The following is a 27,819-nucleotide window of genomic DNA, read 5'->3' as shown; positions in this document are numbered from 1 at the left end:
ACAACTCTGCTGGTTACAAGCCTCTGTTATTCTCCCTGGAAATATATTAAGTAAATTAACAACTGGGAGGCTAAGTTTAGACAGCCAATAATTAGTCATAATTATATGTCCTATAATCTGGAGATGACTGGTATTGGAGATCTTCATAATTGTGTTGATATCTCCTTATCATAGCTAAATATACATGTGTAAAATATACATGTAAGGGCTACACAGAGATTCATGGTCAGTGATTGAGTTTTGGATCCTAAACTTTAGGTTGGCAGAGATCAGTCTTGGAGTCTCTTGTTGTGTGCCCATAGATTTATTGAAAGATTTCAGGGCTATTCCCATCTTAACTATTGATGATGAGAGATGAGCGGACCCCACATTCAGTTTCTGGTTTGGCCATTTGACCTGGACAGAAATGCTGAATTGGCCACCAATCCACCAAATGGACACCCCTAACAACGAGACATGGCCATGTCTGGCCACCGGGACGCCTTAGGATATGTGATAAATGGATGATCATCCTCCCGGCAACTGTGGTCCCCTGACCTCCCTCCACAGATGGCAAAATGGAGAGATTTGAGAATACCTTGAGATATTCTGCAAAAAGTTTATTGGAAAATTGTATTCATTACACGTACACTATGAATTATTTGCTGAATGTGGACAACCCTTTTAAGACCTGGCAGTGGTTTAGGGGCCACAAACTTGCTGACTTGGTTCTTATAGGGACATTATGTATTTTGTTCTAAATGTGGATCTATCTGGACCTGGCAGGGCGCTGCTACATTACAGAGAGATTCCTGATAATAAGTTCCAGGGGAATCCTGTAAATGATTTACATGGAAACCATTCAGTCCCAAGGATGTTACACATAAAAGAGCAGGTGTGTAAGATGAATAATACCTGACTGTACAAGGCACATGTATAACGCACAAGTCTCACACACAACCTGGGGTAAGAGATCTCCACAGGTAGAGAAAGATCCAATCTGAAATAAGAGACCCAGGAGGGGTCCAGATATCTTCTCCGTGTAGGTAAATATAAATGTTTTATATCCTGTTTGTGGAGACAGGTTTTACTTGCCTTCCATGGTCGCAGTCTCTACGTTTGTGTATAGGTGACTGATACATGAGCTTACATGTGTATACATAGACACTGTTGTCATGGAGGTCAGGTATGACATGGTCAGGCATGTATAGGCTGAATAGTCCAGCACTAAAGTTTAAGTGAGTCGAAGGACCACCATGACCACCCCAAAGAAAACGCACGGCGGTAAAGCCAGGTTCCCTAAGCTGTGGGCCGGTAAGTCTCATCCCCTGCATACACAAACAATATAAATTAAGCCCGAAAGACCAGGCAGGGAGTAATATGTATGTTATAGATCTGCCAGGACCTCATTCACATGATGTATTTCCCAAAGGCCGAAATTAATGGGAACCTGAAGTAGACTGACTGCCATGTCCTATATTTTGAGCTGCATCCGTGCTGCATCATGTGGGACTTTCCATCAATATCCCCATCAACTCTCTACTTCTTATAAGTTTATAAATAATGTCACCTACACAGTCAGTGGTGAGGTAGAAGGGCTAGTCTGACATGAAACTAGCTGATACTTTCCATCCATAGTCTATCACAGAATGTTTCCCGATTTAGAAAGTTAGTCAGTAACTGGCTGGGCGAGCAGCGCAGATTACTAGTCTCTCCTCCACCCAGAGAGTGTTACATTACCCAATGCAGCATTAACCCTGAGTCAGGAGGGGGCAGGGAACACCATGCATGTTATACGCCATGTCTAACTGGGTGATAGACACAGACACCTATGACAGAGCAGTATGACCGGGTGATGTCACTGTACAAGGAATATTAATAGATGTAAGAACTAGACGTAACAATACCGGCTACATAGATCTTCTACTGCACAGTACCACTTCTCTTATTCTGTATATATATGGACAGTGCACAGTACCAGGCAGTAGTCCTGTGCTCTGTTACATTGTTGCTGGCAGTAGTCCTGTGCTCTGTTACATTGTTGCTGGCAGTAGTCCTGTGCTCTGTTACATTGTTGCTGGCAGTAGTCCTGTGCTCTGTTACATTGTTGCTGGCAGTAGTCCTGTGCTCTGTTACACTGTTGCAGGTAGTAGTCCTGTGCTCTGTTACATTGTTGCAGGCAGTAGTCCTGTGCTCGGGTACATTGTTGCAGGCAGTAGTCCTGTGCTCTGTTACACTGTTGCAGGCTGTAGTCCTGTGCTCTGTTACACTGTTGCAGGCAGTAGTCCTGTGCTCTGTTATATTGTTGCTGGCAGTAGTCCTGTGCTCTGTTACATTGTTGCAGGCAGTAGTCCTGTGCTCTGTTACATTGTTGCAGGCAGTAGTCCTGTGCTCTGTTACATTGTTGCAGGTAGTAGTCCTGTGCTCTGTTACATTGTTGCAGGCAGTAGTGCTGTGCTCTGTTACATTGTTGCAGGCAGTAGTGCTGTGCTCTGTTACACTGTTGCAGGTAGTAGTCCTGTGCTCTGTTACACTGTTGCAGGTAGTAGTCCTGTGCTCTGTTACACTGTTGCAGGTAGTAGTCCTGTGCTCTGTTACACTGTTGCAGGTAGTAGTCCTGTGCTCTGTTACACTGTTGCAGGCTGTAGTCCTGTGCTCTGTTACACTGTTGCAGGTAGTAGTCCTGTGCTCTGTTACACTGTTGCAGGTAGTAGTCCTGTGCTCTGTTACATTGTTGCAGGCTGTAGTCCTGTGCTCTGTTACACTGTTGCAGGTAGTAGTCCTGTGCTCTGTTACATTGTTGCAGGCAGTAGTCCTGTGCTCTGTTACACTGTTGCAGGCAGTAGTCCTGTGCTCTGTTACACTGTTGCAGGCAGTAGTCCTGTGCTCTGTTACACTGTTGCAGGCAGTAGTCCTGTGCTCTGTTACATTGTTGCAGGCAGTAGTCCTGTGCTCTGTTACACTGTTGCAGGCAGTAGTCCTGTGCTCTGTTACACTGTTGCAGGCAGTAGTCCTGTGCTCTGTTACTCTGTTGCAGGCAGTAGTCCTGTGCTCTGTTACACTGTTGCAGGCAGTAGTCCTGTGCTCTGTTACACTGTTGCAGGCAGTAGTCCTGTGCTCTGTTACACTGTTGCAGGCAGTAGTCCTGTGCTCTGTTACACTGTTGCAGGCTGTAGTCCTGTGCTCTGTTACACTGTTGCAGGCAGTAGTCCTGTGCTCTGTTACACTGTTGCAGGCAGTAGTCCTGTGCTCTGTTACACTGTTGCAGGCAGTAGTCCTGTGCTCTGTTACACTGTTGCAGGCTGTAGTCCTGTGCTCTGTTACACTGTTGCAGGTAGTAGTCCTGTGCTCTGTTACATTGTTGCAGGCAGTAGTCCTGTGCTCTGTTACACTGTTGCAGGCAGTAGTCCTGTGCTCTGTTACACTGTTGCAGGCAGTAGTCCTGTGCTCTGTTACACTGTTGCAGGCAGTAGTCCTGTGCTCTGTTACACTGTTGCAGGCTGTAGTCCTGTGCTCTGTTACACTGTTGCAGGCAGTAGTCCTGTGCTCTGTTACACTGTTGCAGGCAGTAGTCCTGTGCTCTGTTACATTGTTGCAGGCAGTAGTCCTGTGCTCTGTTACACTGTTGCAGGCAGTAGTCCTGTGCTCTGTTACACTGTTGCAGGCAGTAGTCCTGTGCTCTGTTACACTGTTGCAGGCAGTAGTCCTGTGCTCTGTTACACTGTTGCAGGCAGTAGTCCTGTGCTCTGTTACACTGTTGCAGGCTGTAGTCCTGTGCTCTGTTACACTGTTGCAGGCAGTAGTCCTGTGCTCTGTTACACTGTTGCAGGCAGTAGTCCTGTGCTCTGTTACACTGTTGCAGGCAGTAGTCCTGTGCTCTGTTACACTGTTGCAGGCAGTAGTCCTGTGCTCTGTTACACTGTTGCAGGCAGTAGTCCTGTGCTCTGTTACATTGTTGCAGGCAGTAGTCCTGTGCTCTGTTACATTGTTGCAGGCAGTAGTCCTGTGCTCTGTTACACTGTTGCAGGCAGTAGTCCTGTGCTCTGTTACATTGTTGCTGGCAGTAGTCCTGTGCTCTGTTACATTGTTGCAGGCAGTAGTCCTGTGCTCTGTTACATTGTTGCAGGCAGTAGTCCTGTGCTCTGTTACATTGTTGCAGGCAGTAGTCCTGTGCTCTGTTACACTGTTGCAGGCAGTAGTCCTGTGCTCTGTTACACTGTTGCAGGCAGTAGTCCTGTGCTCTGTTACACTGTTGCAGGCAGTAGTCCTGTGCTTTGTTGCACTGTTGCAGGCAGTAGTCCTGTGCTCTGTTGCACTGTTGCAGGCAGTAGTCCTGTGCTCTGTTACACTGTTGCAGGCAGTAGTCCTGTGCTCTGTTACATTGTTGCAGGCAGTAGTCCTGTGCTCTGTTGCACTGTTGCAGGCAGTAGTCCTGTGCTTTGTTGCACTGTTGCAGGCAGTAGTCCTGTGCTCTGTTGCACTGTTGCAGGCAGTAGTCCTGTCCTCTGTTACACTGTTGCAGGCAGTAGTCCTGTGCTCTGTTACATTGTTCCAGGCAGTAGTCCTGTGCTCTGTTACACTGTTGCAGGCAGTAGTCCTGTGCTCTGTTACACTGTTGCAGGCAGTAGTCCTGTGCTCTGTTACATTGTTGCAGGCAGTAGTCCTGTGCTGGTTGTGTTTGGTTATAATTATTCTACAGCTATATGACAGGCAGTATAACTTCAGGAATGCAGAATTGTCTGGGTGGGTCGGGGCATATCTACAGGTTGGACATTTAATGTTCTTTGACATTTTTCATTTATTTTGAGTTCATGTTCATTTATAATATTTTGTTCAATGTAAGGATTGTCTAAATTGCAGAACCCTCATTAGGGCAACAACGTCATGTAAAGGGGATAGTGATCAGAATTTTGGACACCAGCGATATATGGAGGATTATCTGGTCTGTCATTCAGAAATCTAGAAAACCTGGACAGGGATGTGACTAATAGGTGTGTCTCCAATATAATACGGGCTGGAAACAGATGGTTTTCCTGGAGGCAAATGCCTATAACCATTTACCTGACTCTTTTGTTTATTTATTAAAGCCTAACTTCACCCAAACTTACAGCTGCTGACTTTTTACTGGCGTCACCTGCACAACTTTCTGTATATCATGTGTAAGAGGTAGTCATAGCTCCTCCCCCTGCCTATATATCATGTGTGAGAGGTAGTCACAGCCCTGCCCCCTGCCTGTATATCATGTGTGAGAGGTAGTCATAGCTCCTCCCCCTGCCTATATATCATGTGTGAGAGGTAGTCACAGCCCCGCCCCCTGCCTGTATATCCTGTGTGAGAGGTAGTCACAGCCCCGCCCCCTGCCTGTATATCCTGTGTGAGGTAGTCACAACCCCGCCCCCTGCCTGTACATCATGTGTGAGAGGTAGTCACAGCACCGCCCCCTGCCTGTATATCATGTGTGAGAGGTAGTCACAGCCCCGCCCCCTGCCTGTATATCATGTGTGAGAGGTAGTCACAGCCCCGCCCCCTGCCTGTATATCATGTTAGTAATATGGTCTATGAGTTCTGCTTAGTAATGCCATATGTGTATCATTACAGGGTCGCTCCGCCCAAATTTACTAAAGTGTTGCGTGACAATTTAGTGACAGCGAATACTCCACATTCCACCATGGATTTGCAAATTCCTGCAGAACACAATGGGGCACATTTTCTTACCCGGTCCTATCGCGATCCCCGATCTGGACGGTCCGATGAACGCGCCCTCACTTCCCCGCTGAGGTCCACCGGTGTTCACCTTCTTCTTCCTGGTGCTTGTAAGTGAGTTTCTTGCAACACAATTTGCAATCCTGTGCGTAGTCCAAATTCATTGTCTGGCGGCCAGGCCCCCTCAATTTGCGTCGCCCAAAAGTCGTCGCCCTTGTGACAAAATCCGATTATCCAAAAACCCCTGTTAAATACGGCGCAACATGGAAATTGTCGGGAAACCCGACGTGCGGACCCTTAGTAAATGAGCCCCAATGTTTGTGCTGCAGGTGCTGTGTAGGTTGATCTACCAGGAGAAGGTAGTTTTATTTTTTTACTTGCAGCTGCTCAGGACGGTAAAAAAACAAGTCTGAACAGTGGGATAATAATGTCCATGGAATCCCATGATTCACTGGGTTATTTATAGCTAACATTCATCACCTCCACTGTCACGTTCCTGCATAGAGGACACGATTGTGCTCCTCTTATACTACCATGAGGAACTGGGAAGTGAAACTGGTTTCCATTTCCACTGCCAAAATATACGATTTACTCCACATTTGATTTGTTTAGGGTGCGGTCACACGGTGCGTTTTGGTTGTGTTTTCATTGCGTTTTGAGACGCATTTTATCAGCTGAGGAGAGGTGATTTGACTAATTACATTACTGTCAACATTTGCGCTTACAAAACGCAGTGAAAACGCAACATTAGCAAAGCATTAACAAAATGCAAATGTTAACTCAATTAACACAATGTTAACACAGGCGTTAACAAAACACATGCGTTAACATAATGTTTACGTAATGCGTTTTGTAAATGGAAATGTTACCAGTGATATAATTGGGCAAATCACCTCTCCTCAGCTGTTGTAATGTGTTTCAAACGCAATAAAAAAGCAGGTCAAAATGCAACGTGTGAACGCGCCCTTAGTATTTGCTATCATGCAGAAGTTGGATCATTGGAAATTGGGATATCATAACACGTAGCTTTTTCAGGAACAACCTCATTTAATAAATTGCCCCTGTTGTGGTCACTGATTCTGAACCTGCAGGAGAGTCTTGTCAGTGACAGCTGCAGCTTTGGATGTGAGTGGAGTAGAAAACATGATGCGGTGCTGTATCTTGGTGACTGTGACACTGCCTGTGTTTTCTGTGCTGGTTTTAACCTTATCATTGCCCTTTTAGCATCTTGAACTGTTATATTAACTCTCGCCCTCTTTAGGGTGTGCTGGGGGGTGTGCATGTGTTAAAAATCCGTGAACAGATGCGTTTTGTTAACACATGCATTAACAAATGTAAACAGAAATGTAATTAGGTAAATCACCTCTTCTGAGCTGTTATAATGCATTTTAAACGCAATGAAAATGCATTCAAAGCGCAACGTGTGAACGCACCCTCACTCTGGGGATAGGTTGTGTAGATTGTATGTGCCAGTGACTATGATCATTAGGGTTATTTTTGCACCTCCCCACACACTGGGGGGAGTCCCTATTGAGGAATCCTATGTTATGACTGGCTTTCATGGTGACAGTATATAGCAATCTTTTGATGTTATGAATCAGTAATGTTTCCTCATGACTTTCTAGAAGTTATTTGGCATCAATAAGTGCTGGATCCTGCCAATAATTCCATCTGTTTTATGCCCCCCCACCCCCCTCGCCTCTGCCCCAATCAGGCGCTCTATGTATAAGGGTTAGAGGGGATTTGCTGCCCCCCTGTGTGTCTCTGCAGTACTGCAGGACATTCCACCATTATTTCTTTACTTTTATGTTGCTTCATATACCTGCAGCTTACAATGAATAAAAAGCGCCGCAAAAGACACATGGTTGCAGCTCAGAACTTTTGACTCCTGTGATCTCCTACAAGCTTTGATCTCCTCCACTCCTACTGCTCTCTCCTTTTCAGTCCCTCTTGATACACATGAGACGACCACTTAGACCGCATTGGCTCCTGAGGCCAGAGATTGGATGAGCGGTCATTATCTGTTTGCCGATAGGGACCAGGACGTAGAACCCAATAGAAACCAGGAGACCTGCAGTAACTTATTTTATCACATTACTTCAAGACTCTGAAATGTGTTCAAACCATCTGAACAACTCCTGAAAAACAAGCTTAAAACTCCCTGGGGGGATATGAACAGAGACCCATCCTCTTTTACTACACATTGGAATTTTTTTAAATCTTTACTTTCAATTCATTTTGACACGTTCATCTGTATATTTTAGGCCGGTGGCGCTTGGAACCCGTTTTTGGGCCGTTTTTTAAGCAGTTTGTTAAAAAACGTATGCGTTTTTGAAAACCACCTGTGGTTTTTGAAAACGCATCAGTTTTTGACCGGTTTTGCCAATTATCTTAATTAAAACATTTTTTTTTTAAACTAATGCATTTATAACAAACTGCGTAAAAACGGCCAAAAAATGGGTTCAAAATGCCACGTGTGCCACCGGCTAAGGGTGATGCAACATGTGGCGTTTTGAACGCGTTTAAACACTTTAAAGAAGAATTTTCCATCTTGACTCATTTCATTTTTGCCGATAGTGCCGTGCTGTCCTGTACTTTGAATATTACTTCCCCTTCTCCAGGAATATACTTAGATATGCACGTGTTTGTTCCCTACTAAAAAGTTCATGATATAATATGGCAAGAAAGTCACGTCTCTGGCTTTTACACTATGGAAGGCGCTGTAGCCTCATAGTAACATTGAGAAGTGGTACTGTGCACTGTCCATATATATATACAGGACAGGAGAAGTGGTACTGTGCACTGTCCATATATATATATATACAGGACAGGAGAAGTGGTACTGTGCACTGTCCATATATATACAGGACAGGAGAAGTGGTACTGTGCACTGTCCATATATATAAATATATATACAGGACAGGAGAAGTTGTACTGTGCACTGTCCATATATATACAGGAGAAGTGGTACTGTGCACTGTCCATATATATACAGGACGGGAGAAGTGGTACTGTGCACTGTCAATATATATACAGGACAGGAGAAGTGGTACTGTGCACTATCCATATATATACAGGACAGGAGAAGTGGTACTGTGCACTGTCAATATATATACAGGACAGGAGAAGTGGTACTGTGCACTGTCCATATATATACAGGACAGGAGAAGTGATACTGTGCACTGTCCATATATATATACACAGGACAGGAGAAGTGTTACTGTGCACTGTCCTTATATATACAGGACAGGAGAAGTGGTACTGTGCACTGTCCATATATATACAGGACAGGAGAAGTGGTACTGTGCACTGCCCATATATATATATACAGGACAGGAGAAGTGGTACTGTGCACTGCCCATATATATACAGGACAGGAGAAGTGGTACTGTGCACTGTCCATATATATATACAGGACAGGAGAAGTGGTACTGTGCACTATCCATATATATACAGGACAGGAGAAGTGGTACTGTGCACTGTCCATATATATACAGGACAGGAGAAGTGGTACTGTGCACTGTCCATATATACAGGACAGGAGAAGTGGTACTGTGCACTGTACATATATATACAGGACAGGAGAAGTGGTACTGTGCACTGTACATATATATACAGGACAGGAGAAGTGGTACTGTGCACTGTCCATATATATACAGGACAGGAGAAGTGGTACTGTGCACTATCCATATATATACAGGACAGGAGAAGTGGTACTGTGCACTGTCCATATATATACAGGACAGGAGAAGTGGTACTGTGCACTGTCCATTTATATACAGGACAGGAGACGTGGTACTGTGCACTGCCCATATATATACAGGACAGGAGAAGTGGTACTGTGCACTGTACATATATATACAGGACAGGAGAAGTGGTACTGTGCACTGTCCATATATATACAGGACAGGAGAAGTGGTACTGTGCACTATCCATATATATACAGGACAGGAGAAGTGGTACTGTGCACTGTCCATATATATACAGGACAGGAGAAGTGGTACTGTGCACTGTCCATTTATATACAGGACAGGAGACGTGGTACTGTGCACTGCCCATATATATACAGGACAGGAGAAGTGGTACTGTGCACTGTCCATATATATATATATATACAGGACAGGAGAAGTGGTACTGTGCACTGTCCATATATATATACAGGACAGGAGAAGTGGTACTGTGCACTGTCCATATATATACAGGCCAGGAGAAGTGGTACTGTGCACTGTCCATATATATACAGAACAGGAGCAGTGGTACTGTGCACTGTCCCAATATATATACAGGACAGGAGAAGTGGTACTGTGCACTGTCCATATATACAGGATAATGACCGACATTGAGTATTACACCCAGTATACAGGACATGAGCAACAGTACTGGGCAGTGTAGGAGTAGTAGTGCTCAGCATACAGGTAGGGAGCAGGTAGTAGTATTAGTGTTTGGCCTACAGGTAGGGAGCAGGTAATAGTAGTAGTGTTTGGCATACAGGTAGGGAGCAGGTAGTAGTAGTAGTAGTGCTCAGCATGCAGGTAGTAGTAGTAGTGCTCAGCATACAGGTAGGGAGCAGGTAGTAGTAGTGCTCGGCATACAGGTAGGGAGCATGTAATAGTAGTAGTGCTCGGCATACAGGTAGGCAGCAGGTAGTAGTAGTAGTGCTCGGCATACAGGTAGGGAGCATGTAATAGTAGTAGTGCTCGGCATACAGGTAGGCAGCAGGTAGTAGTAGTAGTGCTCGGCATACAGGTAGGGAGCATGTAATAGTAGTAGTGCTCGGCATACAGGTAGGCAGCAGGTAGTAGTAGTAGTGCTCGGCATACAGGTAGGGAGCAGGTAGTAGTATAGCTCGGCAGGGTAAGGTGTGTGTACATTATATATTGCACTGTGAGTGTTCAGTCTTGTACCTGTGGATGTTATGTGAGTGATGTTATGTAATTGTCTTAGTCTCTGGTGACACTTGTTTGTTGTTAATAAAGCAGACACACACAAGGCAGGTAACGGGTGGAGACATCGGGGCGGTGCAGTTACATGAGATGAGGAATGAGCGCTTAGTCTCTCACTGTATTACAGGTCCACGCACAGGAAAGATGGATTCTGCAGAGAGCTCCCGGTTTATCTTCCGCTCACTAGGTACAGTACTACACACATCCCTTCCCCTCCTCCTCACTAATACCCCGAGTGTGCTGCTTACTAACATCCTGCAAACATTTCTACAGTCCCTTAAACCTCAGGGGTGTCCCCTATGTACTCCCCAATGTGATGTGTAATATCTGTGCTCTTTACATGTGATGTGTAATATCTGTGCTCTTTACGTGTGATGTGTAATATCTGTGCTCTTTACATGTGATGTGTAATATCTGTGCTCTTTACGTGTGATGTGTAATATCTGTGCTCTTTACATGTGATGTGTAATATCTGTGCTCTTTACATGTGATGTGTAATATCTGTGCTCTTTACGTGTGATGTGTAATATCTGTGCTCTTTACGTGTGATGTGTAATATCTGTGCTCTTTACGTGTGATGTGTAATATCTGTGCTCTTTACGTGTGATGTGTAATATCTGTGCTCTTTACGTGTGATGTGTAATATCTGTGCTCTTTACGTGTGATGTGTAATATCTGTGCTCTTTACATGTGATGTGTAATATCTGTGCTCTTTACATGTGATGTGTAATATCTGTGCTCTTTACGTGTGATGTGTAATATCTGTGCTCTTTACGTGTGATGTGTAATATCTGTGCTCTTTACGTGTGATGTGTAATATCTGTGCTCTTTACGTGTGATGTGTAATATCTGTGCTCTTTACGTGTGATGTGTAATATCTGTGCTCTTTACGTGTGATGTGTAATATCTGTGCTCTTTACGTGTGATGTGTAATATCTGTGCTCTTTACGTGTGATGTGTAATATCTGTGCTCTTTACGTGTGATGTGTAATATCTGTGCTCTTTACATGTGATGTGTAATATCTGTGCTCTTTACGTGTGATGTGTAATATCTGTGCTCTTTACGTGTGATGTGTAATATCTGTGCTCTTTACGTGTGATGTGTAATATCTGTGCTCTTTACATGTGATGTGTAATATCTGTGCTCTTTACGTGTGATGTGTAATATCTGTGCTCTTTACGTGTGATGTGTAATATCTGTGCTCTTTACGTGTGATGTGTAATATCTGTGCTCTTTACGTGTGATGTGTAATATCTGTGCTCTTTACGTGTGATGTGTAATATCTGTGCTCTTTACGTGTGATGTGTAATATCTGTGCTCTTTACGTGTGATGTGTAATATCTGTGCTCTTTACGTGTGATGTGTAATATCTGTGCTCTTTACGTGTGATGTGTAATATCTGTGCTCTTTACGTGTGATGTGTAATATCTGTGCTCTTTACGTGTGATGTGTAATATCTGTGCTCTTTACGTGTGATGTGTAATATCTGTGCTCTTTACGTGTGATGTGTAATATCTGTGCTCTTTACGTGTGATGTGTAATATCTGTGCTCTTTACGTGTGATGTGTAATATCTGTGCTCTTTACGTGTGATGTGTAATATCTGTGCTCTTTACGTGTGATGTGTAATATCTGTGCTCTTTACGTGTGACGTGTAATATCTGTGCTCTTTACATGTGATGTGTAATATCTGTGCTCTTTACGTGTGACGTGTAATATCTGTGCTCTTTACGTGTGACGTGTAATATCTGTGCTCTTTACATGTGATGTGTAATATCTGTGCTCTTTACGTGTGATGTGTAATATCTGTGCTCTTTACGTGTGATGTGTAATATCTGTGCTCTTTACGTGTGATGTGTAATATCTGTGCTCTTTACGTGTGATGTGTAATATCTGTGCTCTTTATATGTGATGTGTAATATCTGTGCTCTTTACGTGTGATGTGTAATATCTGTGCTCTTTACGTGTGATGTGTAATATCTGTGCTCTTTACATGTGATGTGTAATATCTGTGCTCTTTACGTGTGATGTGTAATATCTGTGCTCTTTACATGTGTGATGTGTAATATCTGTGCTCTTTACATGTGATGTGTAATATCTGTGCTCTATGTGTGTGATGTGTAATATCTGTGCTCTATGTGTGTGATGTGTAATATCTGTGCTCTTTACGTGTGATGTGTAATATCTGTGCTCTTTACATGTGATGTGTAATATCTGTGCTCTTTACATGTGTGATGTGTAATATCTGTGCTCTTTACATGTGATGTGTAATATCTGTGCTCTTTACATGTGTGATGTGTAATATCTGTGCTCTTTACATGTGATGTGTAATATCTGTGCTCTATGTGTGTGATGTGTAATATCTGTGCTCTATGTGTGTGATGTGTAATATCTGTGCTCTTTACGTGTGATGTGTAATATCTGTGCTCTTTACATGTGATGTGTAGTCTTTTTGCCGCCTTATAAATGTGTGATAAATTGTAACACTAAACCTTCTTATGTGACATATTATCTTAGTTATATGTTTTAGATTACATATCATCATCACAGTCACATATAAAAAGTTTTACTCCGTTCTATCATCTTCTTCTCTGTCAATGAGTGTATGTGGTCAGTGTTGTTCTCTACATAGGATCAGTAATGTGACCTATATAACTGGTAAGTAACGTTACATATATGTGTTGTAACTTGTGATTGTACAGTAACATATATGTGACCATTAATGTTATTGCCATGTATCATGTATATCATCAGTAACACTACACGCATGTAATCTACTGTTTTGTCAGATAATGTCACTTTGGAGAGTAGCGGCAACCCCCAGCAGGACGATGCTGAAGATGAGGGGGAATTCTTTGATTTTGACAGTGATGGGGAAGGTGAAAATCATGAAACCTGTAAAGCATTGAATGCCCGGAAGCCATCATCTCATAGCCTGTCAGACACTGCTCTTATAGGGGAACACACCAGCGCCAGCACAGGTAACTACCACTCTCATCCTCACCTTAGAAGTAATGCACATTGTGATGTTAAACACATATCATGTGACCTAGATAAGAAACATGAAACAATGCTTCACCAGCTGTAATTTACTATGTGTCATCTGAGCGGACACAACCTGTAGGCTCTAGGCCAGCACCAGTCATATTTAATTATAGATCAGTAGAAATACTGCAGCCAACAGTCATGCAAAGCCATGTGCAGGAAAGAACAGAACCCAAAAAGATATGATAACAATAGAAAAGACCACCACAGCCATATAGATGAAAGTGAAGACCTCCAAGAGCCCCGTGGAGGAAAGTAAAGACCTCCAAGTGCCACGTGGAGGAAAGTAAGGACTTCCAAGAGACAAGCGGAAGAAGTAGAGACCTCCAAGAGACAAGGGGAGGAAGTAGAGACCTCCAAGAGGCAAGCAGAGGAAAGTAAAGACCTCCAAGAGACAAGCGGAGGAAAGTAAAGACCTCCAAGAGACAAGCAGAGGAAAGTAAAGACCTCCAAGAGACAAGCGGAGGAAAGTAAAGACCTCCAAGAGACAAGCAGAGGAAAGTAAAGACCTCCAAGAGACAAGCGCAGGAAAGTAAAAGACCTCCAATTGCCACGTGGAGGAAGTAAAGATGTCCAAGAGACAAGTGGAGGAAAGTAAAGACCTCCAAGCGCCACGTAAAGGAAGGTAAAAGACCTCCAAGAGACAAGCGGAGGAAAGTAAAGACCTCCAAGAGACAAGTGGAGGAAAGTAAAAGACCTCCGAGAGACAAGCGGAGGAAAGTAAAGACCTCCAAGAGACAAGCAGAGGAAAGTAAAGACCTCCAAGAGACAAGCGGAGGAAAGTAAAGACCTCCAAGAGACAAGCAGAGGAAAGTAAAGACCTCCAAGAGACAAGCAGAGGAAAGTAAAGACCTCCAAGAGACAAGCAGAGGAAAGTAAAGACCTCCAAGAGACAAGCAGAGGAAAGTAAAGACCTCCAAGCGCCACGTAAAGGAAGGTAAAAGACCTCCAAGAGACAAGCGGAGGAAAGTAAAGACCTCCAAGAGACAAGTGGAGGAAAGTAAAAGACCTCCGAGAGACAAGCGGAGGAAAGTAAAGACCTCCAAGAGACAAGCGGAGGAAAGTAAAGACCTTCAAGAGACATGCGGAGGAAAGTAAAGACCTCCAAGAGACAAGCAGAGGAAAGTAAAGACCTCCAAGAGACAAGCAGAGGAAAGTAAAGACATCCAAGAGACAAGCGGAGGAAAGTAAAGACCTTCAAGAGACATGCGGGGGAAAGTAAAGACCTCCAAGAGACAAGCAGAGGAAAGTAAAGACCTCCAAGAGACAAGCAGAGGAAAGTAAAGACCTCCAAGAGACAAGCGGAGGAAAGTAAAGACCTTCAAGAGACATGCGGGGGAAAGTAAAGACCTCCAAGAGACAAGCAGAGGAAAGTAAAGACCTCCAAGAGACAAGCAGAGGAAAGTAAAGACCTCCAAGAGACATGCAGAGGAAAGTAAAGACCTCCAAGAGACAAGCAGAGGAAAGTAAAGACCTCCAAGAGACAAGCAGAGGAAAGTAAAGACCTCCAAGAGACAAGCAGAGGAAAGTAAAGACCTCCAAGAGACAAGCAGAGGAAAGTAAAGACCTCCAAGAGACAAGCGGAGGAAAGTAAAGACCTCCAAGAGACAAGCGGAGGAAAGTAAAGACCTCCAAGAGACAAGCAGAGGAAAGTAAAGACCTCCGAGAGACAAGCGGAGGAAAGTAAAAGACCTCCGAGAGACAAGCGGAGGAAAGTAAAGACCTCCAAGAGACAAGCAGAGGAAAGTAAAGACCTCCAAGAGACAAGCGGAGGAAAGTAAAGACCTCCAAGAGACTAGCGGAGGAAAGTAAAGACCTCCAAGAGACAAGCAGAGGAAAGTAAAGACCTCCAAGAGACAAGCAGAGGAAAGTAAAGACCTCCAAGAGACAAGCAGAGGAAAGTAAAGACCTCCAAGAGACAAGCGGAGGAAAGTAAAGACCTCCAAGAGACAAGCGGAGGAAAGTAAAGACCTCCAAGAGACAAGCAGAGGAAAGTAAAGACCTCCGAGAGACAAGCGGAGGAAAGTAAAAGACCTCCGAGAGACAAGCGGAGGAAAGTAAAGACCTCCAAGAGACAAGCAGAGGAAAGTAAAGACCTCCAAGAGACAAGCGGAGGAAAGTAAAGACCTCCAAGAGACTAGCGGAGGAAAGTAAAGACCTCCAAGAGACAAGCAGAGGAAAGTAAAGACCTCCAAGAGACAAGCGGAGGAAAGTAAAGACCTCCAAGAGACAAGCGGAGGAAAGTAAAGACCTCCAAGAGACAAGCAGAGGAAAGTAAAGACCTCCAAGAGACAAGCAGAGGAAAGTAAAGACCTCCAAGAGACAAGCGGAGGAAAGTAAAGACCTTCAAGAGACATGCGGGGGAAAGTAAAGACCTCCAAGAGACAAGCAGAGGAAAGTAAAGACCTCCAAGAGACAAGCAGAGGAAAGTAAAGACCTCCAAGAGACAAGCGAGGAAAGTAAAGACCTTCAAGAGACATGCGGGGGAAAGTAAAGACCTCCAAGAGACAAGCAGAGGAAAGTAAAGACCTCCAAGAGACAAGCAGAGGAAAGTAAAGACCTCCAAGAGACAAGCAGAGGAAAGTAAAGACCTCCAAGAGACAAGCAGAGGAAAGTAAAGACCTCCAAGAGACAAGCAGAGGAAAGTAAAGACCTCCAAGAGACAAGCGGAGGAAAGTAAAGACCTCCAAGAGACAAGCGGAGGAAAGTAAAGACCTTCAAGAGACATGCGGGGGAAAGTAAAGACCTCCAAGAGACAAGCAGAGGAAAGTAAAGACCTCCAAGCGCCACGTAAAGGAAGGTAAAAGACCTCCAAGAGACAAGCGGAGGAAAGTAAAGACCTCCGAGAGACAAGCGGAGGAAAGTAAAAGACCTCCGAGAGACAAGCGGAGGAAAGTAAAGACCTCCAAGAGACAAGCAGAGGAAAGTAAAGACCTCCAAGAGACAAGCGGAGGAAAGTAAAGACCTCCAAGAGACAAGCGGAGGAAAGTAAAGACCTCCAAGAGACTAGCGGAGGAAAGTAAAGACCTCCAAGAGACAAGCAGAGGAAAGTAAAGACCTCCAAGAGACAAGCGGAGGAAAGTAAAGACCTCCAAGAGACAAGCAGAGGAAAGTAAAGACCTCCAAGCGCCACGTAAAGGAAGGTAAAAGACCTCCAAGAGACAAGCGGAGGAAAGTAAAGACCTCCAAGAGACAAGCAGAGGAAAGTAAAGACCTCCAAGAGACAAGCGGAGGAAAGTAAAGACCTCCAAGAGACAAGCGGAGGAAAGTAAAGACCTCCAAGAGACAAGCGGAGGAAAGTAAAGACCTTCAAGAGACATGCGGAGGAAAGTAAAGACCTCCAAGAGACAAGCGGAGGAAAGTAAAGACCTCCAAGAGACATGCGGAGGAAAGTAAAGACCTCCAAGAGACAAGCAGAGGAAAGTAAAGACCTCCAAGAGACAATCAGAGGAAAGTAAAGACATCCAAGAGACAATCAGAGGAAAGTAAAGACCTCCAAGAGACAAGCAGAGGAAAGTAAAGACCTCCAAGAGACAAGCGGAGGAAAGTAAAGACCTTCAAGAGACATGCGGGGGAAAGTAAAGACCTCCAAGAGACAAGCAGAGGAAAGTAAAGACCTCCAAGAGACAAGCAGAGGAAAGTAAAGACCTCCAAGAGACAAGCGGAGGAAAGTAAAGACCTCCAAGAGACATGTGGAGGAAAGTAAAGACCTCCAAGAGACAAGCAGAGGAAAGTAAAGACCTCCGAGAGACAAGCGGAGGAAAGTAAAAGACCTCCGAGAGACAAGCAGAGGAAAGTAAAGACCTCCAAGAGACAAGCAGAGGAAAGTAAAGACCTCCAAGAGACAAGCAGAGGAAAGTAAAGACCTCCAAGAGACAAGCGGAGGAAAGTAAAGACCTTCAAGAGACATGCGGGGGAAAGTAAAGACCTCCAAGAGACAAGCAGAGGAAAGTAAAGACCTCCAAGAGACAAGCAGAGGAAAGTAAAGACCTCCAAGAGACAAGCAGAGGAAAGTAAAGACCTCCAAGAGACAAGCAGAGGAAAGTAAAGACCTCCAAGAGACAAGCAGAGGAAAGTAAAGACCTCCAAGAGACAAGCGGAGGAAAGTAAAGACCTTCAAGAGACATGCGGGGGAAAGTAAAGACCTCCAAGAGACAAGCGGAGGAAAGTAAAGACCTCCAAGAGACAAGCGGAGGAAAGTAAAGACCTCCAAGAGACAAGCAGAGGAAAGTAAAGACCGCCGAGAGACAAGCGGAGGAAAGTAAAGACCTCCAAGAGACAAGCGGAGGAAAGTAAAGACCTTCAAGAGACATGCGGGGGAAAGTAAAGACCTCCAAGAGACAAGCAGAGGAAAGTAAAGACCTCCAAGAGACAAGCAGAGGAAAGTAAAGACCTCCAAGAGACAAGCAGAGGAAAGTAAAGACCTCCAAGAGACAAGCAGAGGAAAGTAAAGACCTCCAAGAGACAAGCGGGGGAAAGTAAAGACCTCCAAGAGACAAGCGGAGGAAAGTAAAGACCTTCAAGAGACATGCGGGGGAAAGTAAAGACCTCCAAGAGACAAGCAGAGGAAAGTAAAGACCTCCAAGAGACAAGCAGAGGAAAGTAAAGACCTCCAAGAGACAAGCAGAGGAAAGTAAAGACCTCCAAGAGACAAGCGGAGGAAAGTAAAGACCTTCAAGAGACATGCGGGGGAAAGTAAAGACCTCCAAGAGACAAGCAGAGGAAAGTAAAGACCTCCAAGAGACATGCGGAGGAACGTAAAGACCTCCAAGAGACAAGCGGAGGAAAGTAAAGACCTCCAAGAGACAAGCGGAGGAAAGTAAAGCCGTCCAAGAGACATGCGGGGGAAAGTAAAGACCTCCAAGAGACATGCGGGGGAAAGTAAAGACCTCCAAGAGACAAGCGGAGGAAAGTAAAGACCTCCAAGAGACATGCAGGGGAAAGTAAAGACCTCCAAGAGACATGCGGGGGAAAGTAAAGACCTCCAAGAGACAAGCGGAGGAAAGTAAAGACCTCCAAGAGACAAGCAGAGGAAAGTAAAGACCTCCAAGAGACAAGCAGAGGAAAGTAAAGACCTCCAAGAGACAAGCAGAGGAAAGTAAAGACCTCCAAGAGACAAGCAGAGGAAAGTAAAGACCTCCAAGAGACAAGCAGAGGAAAGTAAAGACCTCCAAGAGACAAGCAGAGGAAAGTAAAGACCTCCAAGAGACAAGCAGAGGAAAGTAAAGACCTCCAAGAGACAAGCGGAGGAAAGTAAAGACCTTCAAGAGACATGCGGGGGAAAGTAAAGACCTCCAAGAGACAAGCAGAGGAAAGTAAAGACCTCCAAGAGACAAGCAGAGGAAAGTAAAGACCTCCAAGAGACAAGCAGAGGAAAGTAAAGACCTCCAAGAGACAAGCAGAGGAAAGTAAAGACCTCCAAGAGACAAGCAGAGGAAAGTAAAGACCTCCAAGAGACAAGCGGAGGAAAGTAAAGACCTTCAAGAGACATGCGGGGGAAAGTAAAGACCTCCAAGAGACAAGCGGAGGAAAGTAAAGACCTCCAAGAGACAAGCGGAGGAAAGTAAAGACCTCCAAGAGACAAGCAGAGGAAAGTAAAGACCGCCGAGAGACAAGCGGAGGAAAGTAAAGACCTCCAAGAGACAAGCGGAGGAAAGTAAAGACCTTCAAGAGACATGCGGGGGAAAGTAAAGACCTCCAAGAGACAAGCAGAGGAAAGTAAAGACCTCCAAGAGACAAGCAGAGGAAAGTAAAGACCTCCAAGAGACAAGCAGAGGAAAGTAAAGACCTCCAAGAGACAAGCAGAGGAAAGTAAAGACCTCCAAGAGACAAGCGGGGGAAAGTAAAGACCTCCAAGAGACAAGCGGAGGAAAGTAAAGACCTTCAAGAGACATGCGGGGGAAAGTAAAGACCTCCAAGAGACAAGCAGAGGAAAGTAAAGACCTCCAAGAGACAAGCAGAGGAAAGTAAAGACCTCCAAGAGACAAGCAGAGGAAAGTAAAGACCTCCAAGAGACAAGCAGAGGAAAGTAAAGACCTCCAAGAGACAAGCGGAGGAAAGTAAAGACCTTCAAGAGACATGCGGGGGAAAGTAAAGACCTCCAAGAGACAAGCAGAGGAAAGTAAAGACCTCCAAGAGACATGCGGAGGAACGTAAAGACCTCCAAGAGACAAGCGGAGGAAAGTAAAGACCTCCAAGAGACAAGCGGAGGAAAGTAAAGCCGTCCAAGAGACATGCGGGGGAAAGTAAAGACCTCCAAGAGACATGCGGGGGAAAGTAAAGACCTCCAAGAGACAAGCGGAGGAAAGTAAAGACCTCCAAGAGACATGCAGGGGAAAGTAAAGACCTCCAAGAGACATGCGGGGGAAAGTAAAGACCTCCAAGAGACATGTAAAGGAAAGTTGAGGCCTCCATTACACATGTGGAGGAAAGTAAAGACATCCACCAAGAGACATGTAGAGGAAAGTAAAGACCTCCAAGAGTGATGTAAAGGAAAGCTTTGGCCTCTAAGAGCTACGTGGAGGAAAGTAAAGAGACATGTGGTGGAAGCTAAAGCCTCCCAGAGCCATGTGGTGCAAAGTAAAGCCCTTTGAGAGCCGTTGAAGATTCTCGTCATCCAGATAACACGCAGTATTAATAAGTATTATCTCTTTTCCATGACAGTTTTGCTGTGACTTTGAAAATCATGCCAAAAAATAATGCTTTTTTGATGCGTTTTCATTTTATGTGTCCGGAAAAACATATTTGTTTTTTTTTTATGATAAATGCATGCATATTAAGTTGCGATTGTAATGTTTTTCAATGAAAACTCATTGTATGGGTTAAATCTATATTTATAATCTAGCCTCTTAATTTCAGTATAAATTTACTGTGATAAGAAATTCTGATGATAGTTTCCTTCTTCATAATTGGACCCTAGGTCTAAGGGTGAAGCCACACGCTTTTGTTTTTTTTTTCAGTCCGTTAAAAAATTGTATGCGGTTTTAAAATGCATCAGTTTTTGACCATTTTTGCCCTTTTTTTCCCCAATTATCTATCTGAATAGATGCTTAAAAACCGACCAAAAACGCTATGTGTGGCATTACTTTTAGGCCGGCGGCACACATGGCGTTTTGAACCAGTTTTTGGGCCGTTTTTAAGCAGTCCGTTAAGAAACGGATCAGTTTTTGACCAGTTTTACCAATTATCTTAATTAAAACGGGTCAAAAATGAATGGACTTTCAAAAATGCATGCGTTTTTTAACGGACTGCTTAAAAACAGCCCAAAAAACGCATTCAAAACGCCACGTGTGCCGCCAGCCTTAGGCTGTATAATACCTTGGGGTGATAGCACACATGGTGTTTTGAATGCGTTTTTGGGTCGTTTTTAAGCAGTCTGTAAAAAAAAAATGCATGCGTTGAAAACACATCTGTTTTTTATCTTAATTCAAACTGGTCAAAAAACGAATGCGTTTTTTTGCCGGACTGCTTAATAAACGTCCAAAAACGCATTCAAAACACCACGTGTGCCATCACCCTTAGGTCGCGTTCACACGTTGCGCTTTTCAGGCAAATTACCTCTCATCAGCTGTTGTAATGTGTTTCAAACGCAATGAAAACGCAACCAAAACGCAACGTGTGAACGCGCCCTTAGGGTGATGTCACACATGACGTTTTAAGGCTGTTTTTGGGCCGTTTTTAGATCCTAAAAAACGCATGTGTTAAAAAATCTGGTTTTCCGGACAAAAACGGTGGAGTTTTTTACTATCTGAAAACGCACTTACTAAAAACGGCCCAAAAACGCCATGTGTGACATCACCCTTAGCAGACGGGTGAGATATGCCTGAGAACTCATGTTTACTTAAGGTGCGTTCAAACGTTCCGTTTTTCAGATGCGGGCAGAGGATCATCTCCTCTCACTCATTAAGATCCACACCTTCTATTGGCTTTGAAAAATGCATCTGAAAAACTGAACATGTGAATACACCCTCATATATTCTGGCAGTGCAGTTACCTCGCAGTGAGGCCTCCGATACAGCACAAGCTTTATATTATGCCGGGAAATATTTCTGTATATTACTATTGAGAAGCAAGCTAGTGACCTCATGGTTATGTGACCCTCAGGGTCTGTCCAGAGCCCTTTAGACAATGGAGGTATTGATAGAAGTGCAGCGGCTTGTGTTGTTTGAGCGGAGCCCCTGCTGCTGTGCATGACATAGTGGTCTCCCCTAGCAGAGGGGGTCTTCCTCATCACTCCCTGTACCTCTCCTCTGCTGGAGTTTAGTGTCATAACACTGTAGTGTGCACCAATAGATGCCAATACTGGAACCGTTCATCTTCTTTGATTGCAGAAATTTCTTGTTGTAAACAGATTTACTTCTTTCCACAGAACCAATTTCTCCAGCGCGACCATCAAAGTAAGTACCGGGAGCTGAATGTGATCCTGTCCTTTATCTCCTCTCTGCATAGTACTATTATAGCTCTACAGGATTGATGAAGTCATCTCTGACCCATTGAGGCATGCACTATAAAAGACAGTGCCCTGTAGTATCTGATGTGACCAGCAGATCCTGTAAGACTTGTTCTCCCAGCACTTCCCATCTATCAATTTGAGATTGGAGAAATTTAGAGCCACCTCATTTGGAGCCACCCAGGCAGCGTCGGACTGGGTTTCTTTAGGCCCACCAGAGAAAATTAATCCGGGGGCCCACTCTTTTACCCCAAATTGTGTTGTTTTCTGATGGACCTCTGGGGTTCAGTATTGGGCTGAGCCAGGGCCCACCGGAGGATCCTCTGGTACTCTGGTGGGCCAGTCCAACACTGCACCCAGGTGGTGTTGGGTTATTATCCTGCTGAAAGAGGCATTGGTATTAGGGGGCATCTGTTCCATGGAGGGGGTTCTTCAAGCTTTAGAATTAGGTGAATGTCACAGTGACATCAACATGATGCAAGGATCCAATATGGTCCAGATCATCAAACTACCTTCTTCCTTGTGCCATCTCTTCTCCAGGTAAGTGACTTCCACTCACCTGGCCATCCATATTGGATGTGATCTATCAGGTGAGACGCCTTCCACATGCTCACATACAGATTGTAGGAACTTTTAGGGGCATATTTACTATGGACCTTGTGCCACTTTTCTTTTGGACTTTGCCTATTCTTGTATGTGCAAACTGCTTTGAACAGTTAATTAAGAAGTGTCTGTGCCACATTTGTGTCGCATCTGACCCTTACCCTTGTCCATATAGTTTTGCTTCTAATATTGCACCCCCTAACACTTATGGGTCAAGCAACCATTCATTGTGGGACATCAGCTTCTTGGACAAAATAAAGTTTGTTGAAACAAAATAGTGTTGAGATTGAAAGGTTTATCCAGGATTAGGGTACATTCATACGCGGTATGCCCGCCATGTGCTGGAGAGGAGGAGGAGGTGGCCCCTCCTCCCTCCATAGAGAATAGCGGCGCATGGCCGCACACACGCCCAAAGATAGAGCATGTGTGGCACCGGATCCCCGCCGTGCCGCTATTGCCGTCTATGGGGACGCATGTACGTCCCCGCAGACGGCCATGTGAATGAGCCCTTAGGAAAAATAGATGAAACAGTGCTTCTCTTGTCTGTGTCTGCTATTGCAGTGGTGTCTCATTGAAGGGACTTGCCCCCTATAAGCGGCATATAATTTACAATGCCATCTTCTGGCTTCTGTGGGATGTACTTGTCCCATTGTATGGTTGTGTGGTTCTCATACATGATGTGGTCAGTCCCCTGAGGCCGTGGTCTGTAGAGCAAAGTCAGAACTATGTCCTGGGAGCTGGACGCTGAAGATTAAGAAAACAAAGATATTTCAGAATCAGACATTTGTGGACAGGTCCCAGGGGAGTTTCTGTGATCTGACTGTATAGGGTTCCCAGAGCGCTCCATGCACTAATCCCTTGGACATCCCACTTGTTCATTTTGGTCTTAAAAGGAATTATCCGGAAAGATGGAAACTGAGGAATTATCAGTGGACTTATAGAGCTGCATCTGTTGGGAACAGGAATCCGATACCAAATACTATAAGTCATCTAGGTCCTATGAAGGTTATGAGCAGGGTCTCCTGGTGACGTGCAGGTGTTCTTCATGTAGTTACAAGAAAAAATGAGATGCTCTACACGTCTGTGGTGTAATAATCTGCAGAATATATAACTATTCATCTGTCAAGGGGGAAGAGAGCACAGAGCAATGTTCTGCAGATCTGTAGAGAGTTCAGTTGTATAATAATCTGCAGAACATGTCATCATGTATCTGCAGATAGAGAGGACAGAGCAACATTCTGTAGTTTTGTGACCGGTGTAATAATCTGCAGAATATACTCTAATCAAAGGGTAGATGACAAAGGAACGCTCTGCAGAGGCCAGTGATAAAATCCCCTTCAGAACAGATCACTGTGTATTTGCCAGGTGGTGTAGAGCAATGTTCTGCAGACCTCTACAGCAGTCAGTGGTGTAATAATCTGCAGATTGTATCACTATCTATTAGGAAGTAGAGGAAGCAGAGCAATGTCCTGCAGGTAAGTCAGTCCAGAATATGATGTGCTATCAGTCTGTGACATTATTGCCCTGCATCGCTTCTCAAGGTAATGGGAAGTATGAATAAGGAAGAAATCTTCATTATTGTGACAGCGTCTCTGCTGGAATCTCCCTCCTTTACCATCGTCTGCTGGAGGTTGTTCCTTGTTCACATCACTTTTGCTTTCGAGAAAAAGTGGTAATCGTGGGACTCCCAGTTGTAAACCTAGTGAACAACAATAATATGGTCAATACGTCTGCACCAGATTTTTCAGCATCCATTTATTGTGGTTCTGTCTGTTCGCACAGGTGCAGTTTTGTTACAATTGTATCCAGTCTACATAATCCCCTATAAACCCAACACATCAGAGGCAAAAATCTTTCTTCTGTTTTGATACTTAGTTTCAATATGTATCAGTCTGGAGTTCAGAGACTAAATACATTGTAACCTTGAGGCTGGATTTGTATGTGATGTTCGAATTGCTTTTGCATTACGTATGCTAAAACAATGTTAACATTAAGTAAAACACAGTGTTAAGATATTTTTGATTGATTGTAAACACAATTCAAACTCCATGCGTGAATGCAGCCTATGGCCACAAATCCACAAATGTTGTTTTGCAGATGACACATTATTTTTAATGGACCTATAGAAATGAACATGTTTATCACAGATCCGCATGGAGGATGCAGAAAACTTGGAGCAGGTCCTATTCCTGCACTTGTTTACGGCCCCTAAAAACAAAAAAGGGACCACATCACCTCAAAACAGCACAAGTGTTTGTGTTTTTCACCTTATGGGTGTCACTAGATTTTTCACAGCAAGCAAAGATCTTGTAGATGGTGAGATATCATAAAGCCAGCACCAATTTAGTATAACGTTCGTCTCTCTTAAACTGTGTTTCAGTTTACTTTATGTTAACATTAACGTTTACTTAGACACAAACGGAATATGTAACACATGCCTTATGATGCCACCCGTTGGTCCTTATCGTATGTGTCCCCAATCTTATAAGAAAGAATAGCGCTACATGCTGCGATAGTTACTGGTTCAATATTACAGAATCTGCAGCAGAACCTTTAACGCAAGTGTGAACACGGCCTTAGAAAGAATTTTTAACTTATTTGAACAATTAACAAAAAAAATGCTATTTTCCTTCATGCTGCTCCTGTAGTACGATCAATCAGTGTGAGATGTCAGGATTCTGCCCCTGTCAGATATGATATTCTGTGTCCTCCCTCACTCCTCTGTTGTTGTGATCCGGCCCATTCACATGCAGATTGTTGTGAGAATGTCACCCTGCAGCCCCAGTCCTGGGAGAGGCAGACATAGGAGGAGGGGGTGAGGAGCGAAGGAAGGAGGGAGGGGGGAATGAGAGCGAGGCCCGGGATTTGTGTCTGCAGTCTGAATCTTTCATCCACTTCCTGCTGGACACATTCATGGCAGCGGAGGGATTTGCTGGTCTGTGGTCTGTGAGGGGTTAAGCGCAGGTAATTGTGGGCAGGGATCATTATAGCATCACCTCTGGGGCTTATTTACCTCTATGCTACATTGTAATGATCTCTACATCATCTAACACCCTGCAGTGTTACAATGTAACTAGCTGTCCTGCCCGTACATTATAACTCTATAACACAGCAGCCTGTAATCCACAATGAATAATTAGAATTCCCTACTATCCGGACTGAGTATATGGCTAAGAAGAGACTTCCCTCAACATAATTAGAGACAGCTGAACCCCCGAGACATTCGTGACAGGTCTGAGACAGAGCTCCCATTGTGTGACCCTTATGTGTTTCCCCCAAACTCTTGCAGAATTGTCAGGGTAATTGTGAGAAGTGGAGAGTTCCTCCTTGAGCCTCAAATGTGGGTTTGGTGTTTATGATGTGACGGGGCCCCAAGGCCACTCTGCATCTGATATTGACAGCTTCTATGCACCTCTTTCCAGGTCCCCGTCCAGTGTCAGTAATGAAGAACGTGGTGGGCAGGGAAGGCTGGAGGTCCATACGTACAGCATCAAGAAGAGGCTAAGCAAGAAACGTGAGTACAGACACACAGGAGAGCGCAGGAGATGGGCCTATAAGTGCATAGTATGTGTCCGAATATACATTTCATAAGAAACTATTTGGCGTCTATGTATGAGAGCAGTCTGTAAACTGGACACATAAGTTTGTTAAACAGGTCCACCTCCTGTATAAATAGGACATGTATGTCTGGATGGCTTTACATCCTGGTTAAGCAATTTCCTGCAGGATCAACAAAGTTGTATTGTGTCGTATATGAGCACGTCAGGCTCCCTTACTCCTTAATACTTGGAATATGGGAGCGCTGGTCTTCATCTCTGAGTATATTTGAGAATGTCAGGAGAGGTCCTCATTCATCTGTATAAATGGAATGGTTATATCATCGTTTATGTCTTAAGGGAAAACATATGATCCTCCTATATAAAGGAATATGTATGTATTGACAGGTCCTGATTATCCTGTATGTAGAGAAACTGTATGTATGGACAGGTCCTGATCCACCTGTATATAGATAGCCTGTCCATACAGGTAATCATTCTCCTGTATATATGGAACATATATGTAAGGACAGTTCCTGATCTTCCTATAGAGAGGGAAAATGTATGTATAGCACAGGTCCTAATCCACCTTTATTTAGGGAATGTGTATGTTAGGACAGCTCCTGATACACCTGCATACAGGGAACATGTATTTTAGGACAGGTCCTCATCCTCCTTTAAATATGGAACGTGTATGTTTGGACAGGCTCTCATGCACCTGCATATAGTAGACGGGTATCTCAGGATCAGGGTCGGATTAAGCCTGCCATGGACCCTGGGCTGTATGAATATTATAGCGACTACAAGTCTGAAATGACTTCCTACTGCTACTACTAGAATCAGCTTCTTAGAGAATGGAGGATGTGTACCTTCTTTCTGCTGTTTCAGGACCTCTGGAGACCTTCAAATGTCCTGAAATGACTCTTGTGTACATGTGTAATGAGAGCAGGAACAGATGTACAAGGATTTCATGGGTGAAGATCCTTCTCAATATAAAATTTGGTGGGGGTCTCGGTGGCCTTGGGCTCGGGCTACTGTCCCAACCCCCTACATTATAATCCACTACCGTTCAGGACAGGACCTTAACATCCTATTACTAGGCTGGTTTTATATTATGCCTTTTTTGTATAGGGATATATAGGTCAAAATGTATGCCACAACAGGTTGTATTATACAGTACGTATTTCAGAACGGGTCATTAATCAGGCTTCTTTATAAAGGGGAAGTATATGTAAAACTAGGCTAGTATATAAGACATTTTAGAATTTAGAAGATCAATATTGTCTTATTCCCTGTGTTTAGGGCAGAGGTGTGTGATTATGTTTACCATAATCCAGGTTATACATATTGATATCTTTATATTTCATTTTTACTGTAGGTTTTTCATTTGGCTCTCGCAGCACTGAAGACGGAGTGATTTATGACGACGTACCTTGCGAACATGCTGACACCAAGGATGGTGAGAGAACCTAATATCATAGTCTCAAAACATTACATATGACCTCAAAGATTACTTGTTTTATACAATCACAGTGAAGATCCTCCAACATGACCCTCTACA

General features: G+C 44.1%; 1 protein-coding gene across 10 annotated transcripts in view; it reads left to right on the top strand.

Moving 5' to 3' along the window:
• Positions 1 to 27,819, top strand: part of ARHGEF10L (Rho guanine nucleotide exchange factor 10 like) — a 62,227-nt gene that overhangs the window by 5,753 nt on the left and 28,655 nt on the right. For 5 of the 10 annotated variants that reach the window (XM_072155259.1, XM_072155267.1, XM_072155262.1 and 2 more), the window contains exons 2-6: positions 10,753 to 10,812; positions 13,415 to 13,606; positions 22,039 to 22,066; positions 26,145 to 26,236; positions 27,637 to 27,717. In XM_072155259.1, the coding sequence (XP_072011360.1) occupies positions 10,753 to 10,812; positions 13,415 to 13,606; positions 22,039 to 22,066; positions 26,145 to 26,236; positions 27,637 to 27,717 (453 nt within the window). Of the gene's footprint in view, positions 1 to 5,594; positions 5,793 to 10,752; positions 10,813 to 13,414; positions 13,607 to 22,038; positions 22,067 to 25,959; positions 26,063 to 26,144; positions 26,237 to 27,636; positions 27,718 to 27,819 lie in introns of those variants that run through there. The other 5 variants (XM_072155258.1, XM_072155260.1, XM_072155268.1 and 2 more) reach the window with 5 other exon arrangements.

The sequence above is a fragment of the Engystomops pustulosus genome, chromosome 6, assembly GCF_040894005.1.
Source record: "Engystomops pustulosus chromosome 6, aEngPut4.maternal, whole genome shotgun sequence".
In the NCBI taxonomy this organism is placed as follows: Eukaryota; Metazoa; Chordata; class Amphibia; order Anura; family Leptodactylidae; genus Engystomops; species Engystomops pustulosus.
Note: the sequence above shows the minus strand (reverse complement) of the source record. Positions and strands in the feature narration are given on the sequence as shown.